Genomic DNA, 15,752 nt, shown 5'->3' with positions numbered 1-15,752 from the left:
GCCAACGGCTCAGTGTCCAAATGAAAACCAGTAATGAGTGAGGGAAACCAGCAATGAGTCACATCCCTTTGTGGTCCATACTGGGACAGATACTGTATCAGTGCCATAGGTAGTGGGACTGAGTACACACTCAGCAATTCTGTGTATGACACCAAGCTGAGTAATGCAGCTGATTCGCTAGAGGGAAGAATGTTGACAGCCTTAAGGAGTGGGCCCTTATGAACCCCATGAAAGGCCAGCAGGTCAAGGGAGGTGAAACTCTTCTTCACTCTCATGAGACCCCACCTGGAGTAATGCATCAAGCTCTGGAGTCCCAGTACAAGACATGGACCTGTTGGAGCAGGTCCAGAGGAGGGCCACAAAAATGCTCAGAGGGCTCAAACACCTCTCCTATGAAGACAGGTTGAGAGAGTTGGGGTTTTTCAGCCTGGAGGAGCAAAGACTACAGAGACACCTTATTGTGGCCTTTCAGTACATGAAGGGAGCCTATAAGAAAGATGGAGAAAGACTTCAACAGGATCTGTACTGACAGGACAAAGGACAATAGTTTTAAACTGAAAGAGGGTAGATTTGGATTGGACACACAAAAGAAATTTTTGATGGTGAGTGTGGTGGGACACACTGGAACAGGCTGCCCAGGAAAGCTGTGGATGCCTCATCCATGGAAATGTTCAAAATTTGTTTGGATGAGGCTTTCACTTGGTCTAGTGAAAGACATCCCTACTCACAGTTAGTCTACATGATCTTTGAACATCCCTGTCAGTGCAAATGAAACTCAGCAGTTTTCCAGACATTAAGTTTCCATATCAAGTCACAGTTTAATTTTAGAAGACAGATCTAGTAGACCAGATGAAATTTGGTGTATAATTTTGAATCAGCTAGAAGGGAAGAAGACAGGGAATTAGGCTCCAACCTTACTTTACTTTATTAGGTGAATTCTTGTTGGGAGTAGAAAAACAGTGTTGCAAACAAGTATTTATTTTCTTAGTTAAAAAAAAAAAGCATTTCCAAATGGGTTCTGACATGAAGATGTATGGAGATAGGCAGCAAGAGACAGGGGGAAATATATGTAGCCACAGATTCCTGGGCAGAAGCAGCTCTGTATGGAGCAGGGTTATAGTATGAAGCTCTAACTTTTTTTTATCCCATGGAAAATAATAAATTAAAAGCAGAAACAAAACCTCAGCATTCCAGAGCTGCACAACTTATCAGGGACTGAATGGGGAGGTGATTTGGTGAAGCTCAGAGTTGTCCATTAACCTTATAGCAGGGATCTTCAAATCATAATAACTTCCAGTGGGGACTGTGATACAGTCAAATTATTAAGGATTGAACAGACTGAAGAACTGGATTTTCACAGCAGGGTGGGTTCATGGAGCTCTGCAGCAGGTAGTGCTAAATTACCCTGTCAGCAACATTCTGGTGAGGATACAGCTACTTTATTCCTGAAATCTCCTGTACACAACAGAAGACCTGACTACAGAGTGCACAGCTTCTCACAGAAGTCTGGTCTTCCACAGCAGTACAGTTATGGTCCCTGAACTTCCCCCCCAGAAGGAGCAAAGTGGCCTTAGGAAAGGGAACACCATGAGCTTAGCCTTCGCATCCCCACTGTACTCCAGAATTCTTGCCATAGACCAGTCTAGGGTACTGTCAAGTTCCATGTGGAACAGGACATTTGTGCTGGTTTGAGCCTTTAGGACATCTCCTTCAGAATCTTGGTGCTTGTTTTGCCCCATTGGATTTCCATTGGGCCTATACTGAAAAGACTGTGCATGAGCAACATTCTAGACTACACTATTTTCTCTTGCCAATAAGGGGCCACTGGAGCAGTGATACCTCTGCTAGCAGATGCAATATGCATCTGTGACCTATGAAAAGGTATTGGTTGATTGTTGGTTAATCTTATGTTGTATCTTTAGGAAAGGACACATAACATAAAACAGCTCAGCTTCACAGGGACCCCACCAAAAAAAAAAAAAAGAAGAAAAAAAGAAGTAAACAAAAAAGGCACCAACTATTACAACAATTACAAGGGAGCAGTAAAAAGTACTGGAAACTTTTCACCCGGATCAATTCAGGTCGAAAGCCAACTACCAAATTATTTTTTTGTTAAGTACTGTTTCTTGTTTTCAACAGTATTACCTCAAAAGACTTTTATCCCCCAAGAAGCAAATCCAGAATTTAACACCTTCCCACTGAATGACAAAATAGCCTGTCTTTTTACATATATATATTTTTTAATGACTAAAAAAGCTACTCTGTGTCCATCACCACAAGAATGGGAAGTGCAGCAAAAGTATTAGTCCAAAAGAACCAGTTTACCTTAAAAGGAGTTAAAGTAGAGCACGTAATGGTTAAATTCCCTATTAGTGTACCTTAACACCTAAAGTCTCCTTGAGAAAAAGTTCAGAAAGGGAGGGAAATGGAAGTGAGAACAAGAGTTAGGAAAGATAGAATTTTGCAGAAAGACAAATAGACAGATTTTCTTCAAGTTGCTCAATTAAAAATAAAATAAATAAATAAGAAACCCCACAACAGTTTAAAGTTCTAGTCACACGTGAGGAATGATGCAACCAGGTGAAACTGCAATACATAACACATATTTAAAAAAACAAGCAAACAACAAAACCAAACCCAATCCAACCTAAATCAACAACGAAAATATCTCAAAAAAATAAAAAAAAAAATCCCCACAACAAACCAAATACTTACAGTGAAAAATCATAGAGTAATTTATTGAAGTGATTCAGTAACTGGGACACCTTTTTCTGCTCGAGGTTTTACTTCTAAATGGTTTGGTAACCAACAGTTTACAAAACAAAACAAAAAAAAACCACAGAACAAAAAAACAACACCCATCCACACCAAAAAAACGCTCATGTAAACTATTAGACACAGACCCAAAGTCTTTGCTTTGCCTCTGTCTAAAAACCAAACGAGCTTACCGAAAAAGCAGAAAACACAGGAGTACTTCTACCACAAGGGGAGCTCACGGGAAACCCGCCTTTTTTTGCCAGCAGGGTGCACGATGGGGACAGTGCGGAAATCTAGTGCCCCAGGCTCCGCCCGTCCTCGCTGCAGTTTCTAACCAGGTCGGATCCCAGTATAGAAGATGACGGCTTTCCCACTTACAGCGTATTCATTATAGCAGGGACTGCGATAACAATGTCAGGCAGAGGCAAAGGTGGGAAGGGGCTCGGCAAGGGCGGTGCCAAGCGCCACCGTAAAGTGCTGCGCGACAATATCCAGGGCATCACCAAGCCGGCCATCCGCCGCTTGGCTCGGCGTGGCGGCGTGAAGCGCATCTCGGGGCTCATCTACGAGGAGACGCGCGGCGTCTTGAAAGTCTTTTTGGAGAACGTGATTCGCGACGCAGTCACCTATACCGAGCACGCCAAGAGAAAGACGGTGACAGCCATGGACGTGGTCTATGCGCTGAAGCGCCAGGGTCGCACTCTCTATGGCTTTGGTGGTTAAAGCTTTCTGTTCCCAGGACATTTTATAAACCGAACTCAAAGGCTCTTTTAAGAGCCCCCCATGTTTTCTTGAGAAGAGCTGTGACATTGTTTCTCGTGAAGTGATATCAGAACCATTTGGTATGTTCGGTATCACTTCTTTAATGGAGTATTCCTTAAGGGCTTTACAGTTGGCTGAGATCTGGTTATGCTGTTACTGACAAAGTTGTCTTTGTGAGGAGTTTTATTTGCTTTACTGTTATATACTCCCTTATGAATATTATAGTGCCCTTTGTAATCAAAACTCTGTGCTTGAATATTGAATTAGCTGGAATATTGTTCAATGTCTTGTACTTTAAAAATTCTATTTAGCAGAGTAGATAATCACTACAAGGAAGAAAGGGAAAACAATTTATCACCTGGGGAATAAACATGAAAGTTGCTCCAAGATGAGCCTTTGCTTTCTGATACTTCAAATGTTTTTTTTTTGTTTTGTTTTTTTTTTTTTTTTTTTTATTATAACCTGTCTAAAGTTTGTTGTTACTGATTTCTTTAAAGCTATTTCAGGAGTAAATCAATAGCTTTCAAAATTCTTGGGGGGGGGGGGGGGGGGGGGGTTGGGAACTTGAACAAAAATTATATCCTTGACAGTGTATTTCAATAAAATAAGTAAAAAGAAGTCCCGTGCAGGCGCTTTTGTCATTCTCATTGCACAAAAAATGCTCTCATCCAGGGTGTGTTACTAAAGTATTAACGTTCTATTTCCTTCATTGCTGGTGGAAAAACAAACTAAAAAGCCTAACGAAACTAGATTTTATGTGTATATATAAAACACTGCTGTCCTTGACCAAATTTTTTCCACCCACAAAAAATTATGATCAATATATATTCGAGATAACTTCAGGTTTTCTTGCAGCCTTAACGAGTAGAGGCAAATTAAATAATACACTAAGTTCGTATTCCCTTTTAAAGGCCTCAGTTTCCCAAATAAGTTTTCTAGGTGTTGTCAAAATCACAATTTTACCTAAGATATCTCTTGCCGAATTTCCTAGAGAAAATAAACCAGCAGAAAAGTAGCTTAAAAGATGCATCTCGATTCCTACAGGCTGTTACATACTTACTACTGCCCTGCATTACAAAAAAAAAAAAAAAAGAAAAGCACTGTTATGGGAGACTCCTGAATTTGAGCGTCCATATGGAACCTGGCGGAGAGAGAAAGCCCGAAAAGCAGAAGGGTTGAGACCTCTATGGCTGCAGTATCTGCCCCTCGAGGCTTTGAACTCGTGCCGAGGGAGCTGGGACTCTGAGTGCAGTCGCGCTCAGGGTGCAGATGGGTGGCTGTGAGGGTAACACTAAACTAACCCAGCTTCCTTGGGCCCAGGCTAGGATTACACAGTAGCCAATGAGATCGAGATTCCAGGGGTCCAATCAAAGACGGGATAGGTCTATAAATGTCGGCATCGGGAACTTGTGCCGTTTACTTTTGTTAGCTGTAGGGCAGCGGCTGGAGGTGGAGAGGTATGGCACGCACGAAGCAGACGGCGCGTAAGTCCACGGGCGGGAAGGCTCCCCGCAAGCAGCTGGCCACCAAGGCGGCCCGCAAGAGCGCGCCGGCCACGGGCGGCGTGAAGAAGCCGCATCGGTACCGTCCCGGCACGGTGGCGCTGCGCGAGATCCGGCGCTACCAGAAGTCGACGGAGCTGCTGATCCGCAAGCTGCCCTTCCAGCGCCTGGTGCGTGAGATAGCGCAGGACTTCAAGACCGACCTGCGCTTCCAGAGCTCTGCTGTAATGGCGCTGCAGGAGGCGAGCGAGGCCTACCTGGTGGGGCTCTTCGAGGACACCAACCTGTGTGCCATCCACGCTAAGCGCGTCACCATCATGCCCAAGGATATCCAGCTGGCGCGGCGCATTCGCGGTGAGCGTGCCTGAGGTTCCTGCCGCAACCCCTCCTTGCTTCCAGCCGATACCAAACAGCTGATACTGACCCAAAGGCTCTTTTAAGAGCCACTCCGTGCACACTGAAAGGAGCTGTAGAACTGCTTTTAAAAAACGCTTTGGAGTAAGCAATGTTTTTCTGGTCTGTAATAATAGCTTTTTTTTTTTTCATTTTTGGATGAAGGGTTTCTTTTGTGTGTGTGTCTGGTTTGGTTGTGTTTTTTTGGTGTGGGGAGCATTTTAATTTGGGGGTATTTTTTAGGGTGTGGTTGGTGGTTGGGTTTGTTTCTTTCCTCTTTCCCCTATTTATTCCTTTAGTGTTTGTGTTTATACTATCATTTGTAAAGCTTTCAAGGCTTTAACGTCAAGGGGTATTTTGCAGATACTGAGAAGGAGTAACAGGCACTTTATGAACACCAGTAGATATGGAGACACTCAAGTTGGAGGGGGCAGGCTGAGGCCTATATTAGTTTAAGGATGGTGAGCCGAGAATATCGGGTTTCTGGGTGGGGTGTTTATGTCCCTGAATGTGGACTCTACAGCTCTGAGGGAGGTGCAAAGTGTAGAGACATGGCTTGGTAAAAATGTTATGTTTCCTGGAGGAAGAAAGGGAGTGGTGGTGGTTGGGAGGCAGATGGGTTTTGCAAGAGATTTATCAAAATCTTGGAGTGGAAAATTATTTTTTTCCAATAATGTGTGTACATATTTGTCGTTAAACTTCCTCAGGTAGTAGTCTCTAGATTTTACACAGTCAGTAAACATGCAGAGTTTTTAGTTTCACTAGGCCTAGTGGAAGGTGTCCCTGCCCATGGCAGGGGCTTGGAACTGGATGATATGTAAGGCCCTTTCCAACCTCAGCCATTATTCTATATTTCTTTTAGTGGAAACCAAAACCGTTCTATGATTTCTGCAGTCCGATTTCTAGGATGCTTGCAGGATATATTTAGGTAGCTTTCATTCTCCTTTATAAGGACCTACTTTTGCTCAAATTATTACTATTGCAAACACAGGGGGGACCAGTCTAACAAGAGCCTGAGCCTTAAAATAGGAAGTTAAAAACTTTGGCCTCAGATTCATTATGGAGAGTAGTTGTTGTTTCTCCCCTTATTTTGGGAAACACTTTACCAGCTTCTCCCCACCTGTGGTGCCAAGTAAAGAGTGGAATGGCTGTGCAGTCACCAGTGAACAGAGGAGCTAGTCTATTTTTAACTCTGTGTCTTTGACATAGAATGTATATTGTTACTATTGGGTCAGGGTTTCTTTAAGATTCCACATCAGTTTGTTTGCATACAAATTAAAAACTTTTCTGAGTTTGAAATTAAATAGAATGAAAGAAAGTTAAATGATAGAGAAAGAAAATACTGGCTTTTTTAATGGAAGCTTTGTGCTGCAGTGTGATCGAAATTTCTTCTCTTGAAAGGCAGCATGGTGTGAGAAGGGGCTTTTCACTTACAGCCAGGGACTGGAGAAAGCCTTTCAACAGGCCATATAACTTCTATGTCTATTGAAAGTCAGATAAGAAAAGCATAATCTCAAACCCTGTTTTTTACTGTTTTTGTTGTCCAAGAACATACTTAATGCTAACCAGAATTTTTTTTTTTTTTTTAAAAGGGAAGTTTTATTTTTAAGCACCTTGTTAACACTCTGAGATCCTACCCCAGTCCTTCTTAGCTATTCTACTAGGCAGCACTGATAAAAGACCTGGGAAAAAAAGACAAACTATTACCTATTCATCATTAATGTTGAATCATTTTCTCATTCACTTTTGAGAGCAGATTTTGGAGTCTGGTATCAGTGAGGGCTCCTTATAATGCCTCTATGCATTATAAGCAGATGTCAGTGTTTCTGCACGTTCTTTTTTGTTCTGTGTTGGAATTCTGTGAACTCCCTCTTGATTTAGTTACAACTGTAACACGTCTGAGGTTTTAGCCCTTTGCCTTTGCTAAACTCAAGGTGGTGCCTAGAAACAAACTTAATTTCAGTTACTAATACACTGCCAATGTATAACAACAATTAGAACCAGGGTGGAGCCTAGTGAAGTGTTAAGAGGCAGTTAATTTTAAAATTATAATAATATAATTCCTTTCAAATCAGACCTATAGGCACAGTCTGTGATATTCTGTCAGGGGCAATTCTCCTTTTTTTTCTCTGCAAGTGGTGATATACAAAGAGATGAATAGAGTATTTTAGTTGGGAGCTACATCAGTCATCTAGTTGAACTAGGTTTTTTCATTTGATTTATCTTATCATATTGTTGGCACCACAAAAAAATACAGCCATACTGAGAAAGCCAGGTGGTGCTGAGCAGAGGAAACTGTGATAGAAAAAAAGGTGAACAGATACTGAGAATAATTAGAATTTGTGAGTGAAGAAAACTCATGTATATGTTCTTTTTTTTAGAACATATAGAATACATACACATATATTATAGAATCCTAGAACTGTTTGGGTTGGAAGGGACCTTAAAGCTCTTCTGGAGAAGAAACCTTCCACTGGACCAGGTTCTACAAGTTCCATCCAACCTGGCCTTGAATGCTGCCAGGGCAGCCATAGCTTCTCTGGGTAATCTGTGCTAGTGTCTTACCACCCTCATAGTGAACATTTTCTTTTCCTAATATCTAAGCTAAATCTCCTCTCTTTCTGTTTGAATATACTGCTCCTTATCCTGTGACTACATGTCCTTGTAAGAAGTCCCTCCCCAGCTTTCTCGTTGGCACCTTTAAGTACTAGAAGCTGCTCTAAGGTCTCCCCCAGAGCTTTCTTTTCTCCAGGCTTAACAATGCCAACTCTCTCAGCTTGTCTTCATAGTGCTGGAGGCCCCAGAGCTGAATGCAGTACTCCAAATTTGGTCTCGCAAGAATGGAGTAGAGGGGGAAATATATGTAATCTATGAGTATATGTGTTTATACCTGCATCTTTATGCTATGATTATTTCTTGCATCTACCTTGGTTTACTCCCTATGTATTTTTTTTTTCTGAAACACCCTATGAAACTTCCCACAGACTTCCCCTGATGCTCAAATACCTGAATTTTCATTTCAGACTTATTTGGGGGGTTAACATCTACAGCATGTTGGATAGGCCAGACTCTGTTATCAAGGACAATGGAGAAGGTGTTGTGACAACAAAGAAGAAAAAATAGTAATCCAAATGCTTTATTTGTGAATAAATAGAGAAGATGAGTTCTCTAGAATAATAAAGCAGTCAGAGTCTGCAGGACTTGACGCAAGCAGCCAAGAAACTGAAGTGAACTAAGGGCTAACTGTTATTTCTTAATGACAAGCCTTCACTGAATCAAGTAAGTTTTGATTTTCTGATTTCATGTGTTTTCCTCTAATGGCTCCACCTTTTGTCTATTATAAAATACAAAACGTTTGTCCTTAGTTCTCAAAACCATATCAGCATGTTTTTTCAGCAGTTACAAAGCTGTCAGGTCCTGACAGCCCCTTCCTTTCCTCCTTCCTGTTTTGATGCCAGAGTACATCCACAAAACTTTCCCTTGTGCCTGTATTCTCCATGCATTTGTGAAACAGGGGAGGGGACTTCAGAGGAACATCCACCAGCCTGTTTTCTTTTTCCAAGCTCTTTCTGACCCCTGCTCCAGCCTTCCCTCAAAATCATAAAGCAAAAAAAAAAAAAAAAATAAGAACACAAATGACAGTCTAATTTATTGAAATTTTCATTTTAATCCATTGCATCAGTCTTCTCATCTTAGCACTTCTCTTTTCTTGATGTGATACTTAGATAGGGCACTTGAGTATCTAGCTAGCAGTGTTACAATATTAAGAGTAGATCTGAGTAAGAGCACCCTACAGAGCATATTTATATCCAATTTCCTTTAATAAAAAACTGTCTGAAGCTTGAAGACCATCTTCCAATATTAATGGAGATTATGCCTTCCACATTGTTTAAAGGTAAAAGCCCGCACAGCACCATAAAAACTATTGCAAATGAAAGTATTTCAAGGAATACAGGAAGCAAGGAGGAGAAACGGGAAAATTACTGCAGGCTGTCTGCTGTATTCAGCTTGGGTTTGGGGGGGTTGTGTTGTTATTTAGAGTATTTTTACTTATATTGTCTCATAATTTTTTCTGATTTGTGCAGTTACATACTCTGCATATTCATATAGGTATTGCAAGCCTTTCACTAAAACAGCACATGGCACTTGCTCGAAAGAATCAAGCAGTTTAAGGCAACTGCTTAGGAAGGCGTACTAATACAATTTAAATTGAACTGCTTTTTCTTATTGTAAAGCTTTTTGGTGTCTAAAGTAATCAGCTGAGCAGAGAAGTGGGGAATACAAACTAAATAAAGACTAAAACTCCCTACAGCACGCACACAAAAAACAAACACAACACCATAAAACAGAACCAAAAGAATCCCCAACTTCACTATAAAAAACAAACTTTAAAATGTCTAAATGCGCTCAAGACATTAATTAAGGCCATGTCACAGCTCTTCTGTGCGATGTGGTGGCTCTTAAAAGAGCCTTTAGGGTATGAGAAAGGGTCAGGGTCACAGGAGGATCTGCGGCAGAACCTCAGGCACGCTCACCGCGAATGCGCCGCGCCAGCTGGATATCCTTGGGCATGATGGTGACGCGCTTAGCGTGGATGGCACACAGGTTGGTGTCCTCGAAGAGCCCCACCAGGTAGGCCTCGCTCGCCTCCTGCAGCGCCATTACAGCAGAGCTCTGGAAGCGCAGGTCGGTCTTGAAGTCCTGCGCTATCTCACGCACCAGGCGCTGGAAGGGCAGCTTGCGGATCAGCAGCTCCGTCGACTTCTGGTAGCGCCGGATCTCGCGCAGCGCCACCGTGCCGGGACGGTACCGATGCGGCTTCTTCACGCCGCCCGTGGCCGGCGCGCTCTTGCGGGCCGCCTTGGTGGCCAGCTGCTTGCGGGGAGCCTTCCCGCCCGTGGACTTACGCGCCGTCTGCTTCGTGCGGGCCATCGCAATAACGTATTAAAACTCTTTCCGGAGCCGCTACCTCTGAATGATGTTACAGCGCTGCTGGGCGGAATTTATAGCATGTCCACCTCTCTGATTGGCTAGTAGGATTAGCAATGCGCCGTTACTATTGGATCTTTTAAAATTCGAAAAGCCCGCCTGGAAGGGGCGCCTATTCTGGAACCGCCCATCGGCGCTGGCCCTTCCCCCACCTTTGAGTAGCCGCTATGGTTTTCTATCTTGTCTGTTTCTTATAGTATTTTTTCAATAGTTGTCTCACAAATTAAAACATTTAGAGGAAATCTTTCCAAACGTAAATGCTTAATTTTAAATTACGCTGCCTTGAGCGAACAGAAGGTTAATGTTGTCTTTCTCCTAAATGCACCAGGAATTGAGCTTTAAAAAATAGCTGCTGTACAGGCTCTCCTTATTAGGGATCTTGATAACCGTATTTTTTTGCTTTTGGATACTTCAAAAGCACACTTTTTTTTACCAGGGTGTGGATGTATTTGTGGAGACTGGTTTGTGGTTTGTTTCTCTGGGTTTTCCCCCCCTCACCCTCACATCCCAAAACACCCTGGGATTTTTTTTTAAGTATTTTCATTTTAATTTACACATACTAAAAAGTACTGCTTCAGTTCATATGGGAAATACTCTTGGACTGAGAGAAACTGCACGTGAAATGCACTAATGCAAGGAATAGTGCATTCCACAACTTACGAATTTCTTTCAGCACATGAAACTGTTTCAGCACATGAGTTGTTGCTCACTGGAATCCAGATTTTCTAGTCCATGATCTTTCTGGTTACCCTGCTGCATATTCCTGCTGTTTCCCCCCCCCCCCCCCCCCAAGAAGCATTTCCCTGCCTATGAGCATTATTCTTGAGGCCCGAGCAGACGGGCTTCTGGATCTAGGAGGGCTGGTGCTGATGCAGGGCATGGAGAACATCACAGGGTTGCATGGAGCAGCTTCCCGAACTTCAGCCACACCAGTCATAGGAAGAATATAGTCACAGAATCATCAAATGGTTTGGAGGAACCATAATGATCATATAGTTACAATCCCTCTGCCACTGTCAGGGACACCTTCCACAATAACAGTTACTTCTTAAAAAAAAACCCCAAAAACAACCCCCCCCCCCCAAAGAAAAAAAGCCCGAACCCCCTTCCCCCCCCCCCCAACCCTACCACATTTGAAAAAAAAGATTATTTAAAATTTTATTAAGACAGGGCTCAGGGGGGCAAAGCAGATGTGGCACCTCCGATCCAGCATCCGCACCTTTCCATGTGCCAAGCACCATTAGTTATTAGCAGTTTAAAAACAGTAAGTACCACTGCTGCTGTTAAAAACTTAGCAAAAAGTTAACACCTTAACAAAAAAAAAAAAAAAAAAAAAACCACCACACAGCAATGTGAGATGCTCCCAGGGCAATGCAGACCTGCCTCTGAGCTGGGCCAGCTTACCAGATCGAAAAGGGAGCACAATTTTAGACTGTTTCCCTGTTGATTTTACAAAAAGTAAAAAAAGCTTTTAGTTTCCCAAATACGCTAATACTGAAACCAATACTTTGTATGTTTGCTGATTCTCTTAACTAAGCACCCCAAACATAATAGCAGTACATTCAGTTAATTTTTAAGTACTTACACACCAGAGGTGCCTGCATAGCAGATTACAAGTAAAAAAATATTTTTTCAATGGGAACAGTGTAAGAATATTGCTTTTCATTCACTATTTCATTCACGAGGTTTGAAGCAACACAGCTCTTTTGCAGTTTAAGTGGGCGGCTCTTAAAAGAGCCTTTGAGTTAAGTTCGTAAAATGTCCTGGGAACAGAAAGCTTTAACCACCAAAGCCATAGAGAGTGCGACCCTGGCGCTTCAGAGCATAGACCACGTCCATGGCTGTCACCGTCTTTCTCTTGGCGTGCTCGGTATAGGTGACGGCATCGCGGATCACGTTCTCCAAAAAGACTTTCAAGACGCCGCGCGTCTCCTCGTAGATGAGCCCCGAGATGCGCTTCACGCCGCCACGCCGAGCCAAGCGGCGGATGGCCGGCTTGGTGATGCCCTGGATGTTGTCGCGCAGCACTTTACGGTGGCGCTTGGCGCCGCCCTTACCGAGCCCCTTCCCGCCTTTGCCTCTGCCTGACATTATCAACTTTAAAAACAGACAATACAGCAATAGCGTCACAGCGCCTCTCTCTTATGTGCTGCGATCCGACCTGGTTGGGGACTGCAGAGAGCAGGGGCGTGGCTCCCTTCTTGGTTTTTCGACTGTGTCACAGCTCGTGATTGGAGTACCGAATCCTATTATTTGCTATTACACTACCACCCCCGTCCGAAAAATCCCAGCGACGTGCATGTTCGTAACTGTTGGAACGCTCTTTCCCCCTTCTTGGATTAGTATAAACCAATTTCTCTACCTATATGTGTGTCTCGTGTTCTTTTATTGACTGAGTTTTGTTTGAATTACTGCAGTTTCTGATTATTTTCACGCTGTTGTTCATTAACCTTCTTTTCTTTATTTGTATTCCAAGTTCTAGAAACTTTTCTTTAATGTTTTGATATTTCTTACTGGATTTAGTAAATATTCCACAGCGTCTGTGCTGTCAGGTTTTCTAATATATTTAGTTTGTATTTTGCTTTCTACATCGCATTTCTTAAATGAGAAGTGATACTCTTTTCTAATTTTTACACAAGCACTTTTGAGTCTCTAAGCACATATTAACCAGAAGGTGGAATAGAATTTTTTTGTTATATCATTACCTTTATATTAGGTTGTAACTTTTACTAATTTTGCTCATTTTGGAGTTACTGCTGTGGAGATTTTTGTTTGTTTGATTTTACAAATTTTCCTGTATCATCACTACAGATTTAAATTACTATTACCTTTATTACTAAGAAAATCAGCTTTCTTTTGTACTGCAGATCAAGCTTTTCAAACTTTATCTGTTCTTTTCTGGGTCTAAATCTATATTGGAAACATTAGATTCTGAACTAGTATTTAAGAAAGTAAGGAGCAATCTTTGTAGGAGATCATCACAAATGTCACAGAATAAGAACATCCTGAGCTGGAATAGCTGCTAGACTAACACATAAAGAATAGTTTCATTTTATGGGGACGTGGTGGAGAAGTTCTAAGTGTAATAACAGGAAAGAATTCTACAGGTATATTGATTACAAAAGATAGACTAGGGATAATGTGGGCCCTCTCCAGAAGGAAACAGGAGATCCCTGGATTTGAAGAAGGCTGAGGTTCTTTGCCTTGGTCTTCACTAGCAAGTTTTCTTACCAGACCACTCAAGTCCTGGAAGGCAGATGCAGGGACTGTGAGAATGAAGACCTTAGGCCCACTGTAGGGCAGAATCAGGTTCAAGATCATCTTAAGAACCTGAATGTGCATGAGACCATGGGACCTAATGAAATCCATTTGCGGGTCCTGAAGGAGCTGCCAAATGAAGGTGCTAAGCCACTGGCCATCATACTTGAAAAATCACGGCATTCAGATGAAGTTCCCAAGTACTGGAAAAAGGGAAATATAACCCTCATTGTCCAGAGAGGAAAATGAAAGACCCACAGAGCTATAGACCAGTAGGTCTCACCTCTGTGCCTGGCAAAACGTTGGAGCAGATTCTCCTGGAAGGCATGCTAAGGCACATGAAAAACAACAAGGTGCTTGGTGACAGCCAGCATGGCTTCACTAGGGGCAAATCCTGCCTAACCAATTTGGTGGCCTTCTCTGATGGGTCTGCAGAACTGATGGACAGGGGCAGAAGAGTTGATGTTGTCTACCTGGACTCATGTAAGGCGTTCAACCCTGTCCCACATTACATCCTTGCCTCTAAACTAGAAAGACGTCAATTTGATAGGTGGACCACTCAGTGGATAAAGAATTGGCTAGATATCCCCATGCAAAGAGTTGTGGACAATGGCTCAATCTCCAGTTGGAGACTGATAATAAGTGGTGTCTCTCAGTGGTCAGTTTTTGGGACTAATCCTGTTTAACATCTCTGTCAGTGACATGGACAGTGGGGTTGAGTGCGCCCTCAGCAAGTTTGCTGATGACACCAGGCTGTGTGGTTGTTGGTACACTGGAGGGACCAGATGCCATCCAGAGGTACCTTGACACACTTGAGAAGTGGCCAATGTGAACCTCATGAAGTTCAACAATGTGCAAAGACTGGGCATAAACAGTCCTGACTGTGCAAGGTCCTACACTTGTGTCAGGGCAATCCCAAGCAAACCTGCAAGTTGAGTGGAGAAGGACTTGGGAGTGTTGGTGGATGAAAAACTGAACATAGCAAGCTTCAGTGTATGCTCACAACCCAGAAACCAGCCATGTGCTGGGCTGCATCAAAGGGAGTGTGATCAGCAGGTCAACGGAGGTGATCTTCCCCCTCTACTCTGCTCTTGTGAGACCTCATTTGGAGTACCATGTGCAGTTCTTGTGTCCTCAACATAAAAAGGGACATGGAGCTGTTGGAGCAAGTCCAGAAGAGGCCACAGGGATGACCAGGGGCTGGACCTCCACCTGTATGAAGACAGGCTAAGAAAGTTTGGGCTGATCAACCTGGAGAAGAAAAGCTGAGTGGAGATGTCACAGCATCTTTTCAATATCTCAAGAGGTCCTACAAGGATGTTGGGACTTTTCATCAGGTGCTGTAGCAATAAGAGAAGGGGTGATGAGAAAAACTTAAACAGGCGAAGTTCAGGTGAAATATAAGGAAGAAGTTCTTTACTATAAGGGTGGTGAGGCACTGGCACAGGTTGCCCAAGGAAGTTGTGAATGCTCCATCACTGGCAGTATTCAAGGCCAGGTTGGACAGAGCCTTGGGTGACATGATCTAGTGTGAGACATCCCTGCTCATGGCAGTGGAGCTGGAACTAGATGAAGTTAAGGTCCTTTCCAAACCTAACATAATTCTATGATTCTAGGACTCTATGATAATTTTGTTTTCTTCTTTTCTTTTTTTGTATGAAATGAAAACACAATTATTTCATAATCTTTTAAACTGCCTTATTGGAATATATAATTCACAATTTATCTTTCTTGTGCTACCAAATTGGGAAAAAGTAGATTCCTTAGTCATGTAATACTGACGGAATTGTACTACATCAAAAAAAAAACAAAGGAGTGTTTTGCTTTTTATGGTCCTATTAAAATCTTAAGAGAGGTGTTTGTTATTCTGTCATCTCAGATACTGTTTCTAAAAATGGCCATAGATGTTTTCATGGTCAATATTAAAACCATGTATTTTTTATTATTTTACTTATTTTATTTTATTTTATTTTATTCTATTTTGTTTGTTTCATGGCTTGATTTTGGGGTTTGGTTTGGGGGTTTTTTTGGAAGATAAATATGATTTAGATGATTTTTTTTCTCATTAACTAATCTGCACAGTTTCGGAAA

The 15,752-nt window shown here is 42.4% G+C and overlaps 2 protein-coding genes across 3 annotated transcripts in view; one reads left to right on the top strand and one right to left on the bottom strand.

Moving 5' to 3' along the window:
* LOC101872911 (histone H4) overlaps positions 1-15,752 on the bottom strand; it is a 40,711-nt gene that overhangs the window by 24,844 nt on the left and 115 nt on the right. The window contains exons 1-3 of one of the 2 annotated variants that reach the window (XM_013129342.3): positions 12,212-12,494; positions 11,803-11,843; positions 10,018-10,352 (exon numbers count right to left, since the gene is read on the bottom strand). In XM_013129342.3, coding sequence (XP_012984796.2) covers positions 10,018-10,352; positions 11,803-11,843; positions 12,212-12,494 — 659 coding nt within the window. Of the gene's footprint in view, positions 1-10,017; positions 10,353-11,802; positions 11,844-12,182; positions 12,501-15,752 lie in introns of those variants that run through there. The other variant, XM_034063235.1, reaches the window with a different exon arrangement.
* The window catches only part of LOC101873521 (uncharacterized), a 32,832-nt gene continuing 20,248 nt past the window's right edge, over positions 3,169-15,752 (top strand). Inside the window, exons 1-3 of the mRNA XM_005150276.4 lie at positions 3,169-3,472; positions 4,767-4,782; positions 4,969-5,307. Coding sequence (XP_005150333.2) covers positions 3,169-3,472; positions 4,767-4,782; positions 4,969-5,307 — 659 coding nt within the window. The remainder of the gene's footprint in view (positions 3,473-4,766; positions 4,783-4,968; positions 5,308-15,752) is intronic.

Source organism: Melopsittacus undulatus, chromosome 5, assembly GCF_012275295.1.
Source record: "Melopsittacus undulatus isolate bMelUnd1 chromosome 5, bMelUnd1.mat.Z, whole genome shotgun sequence".
Lineage (NCBI taxonomy): Eukaryota > Metazoa > Chordata > Aves > Psittaciformes > Psittaculidae > Melopsittacus > Melopsittacus undulatus.
The sequence above is the reverse complement of the archived record's forward strand: the minus strand, read 5'-3'. Positions and strand labels throughout refer to the sequence as shown.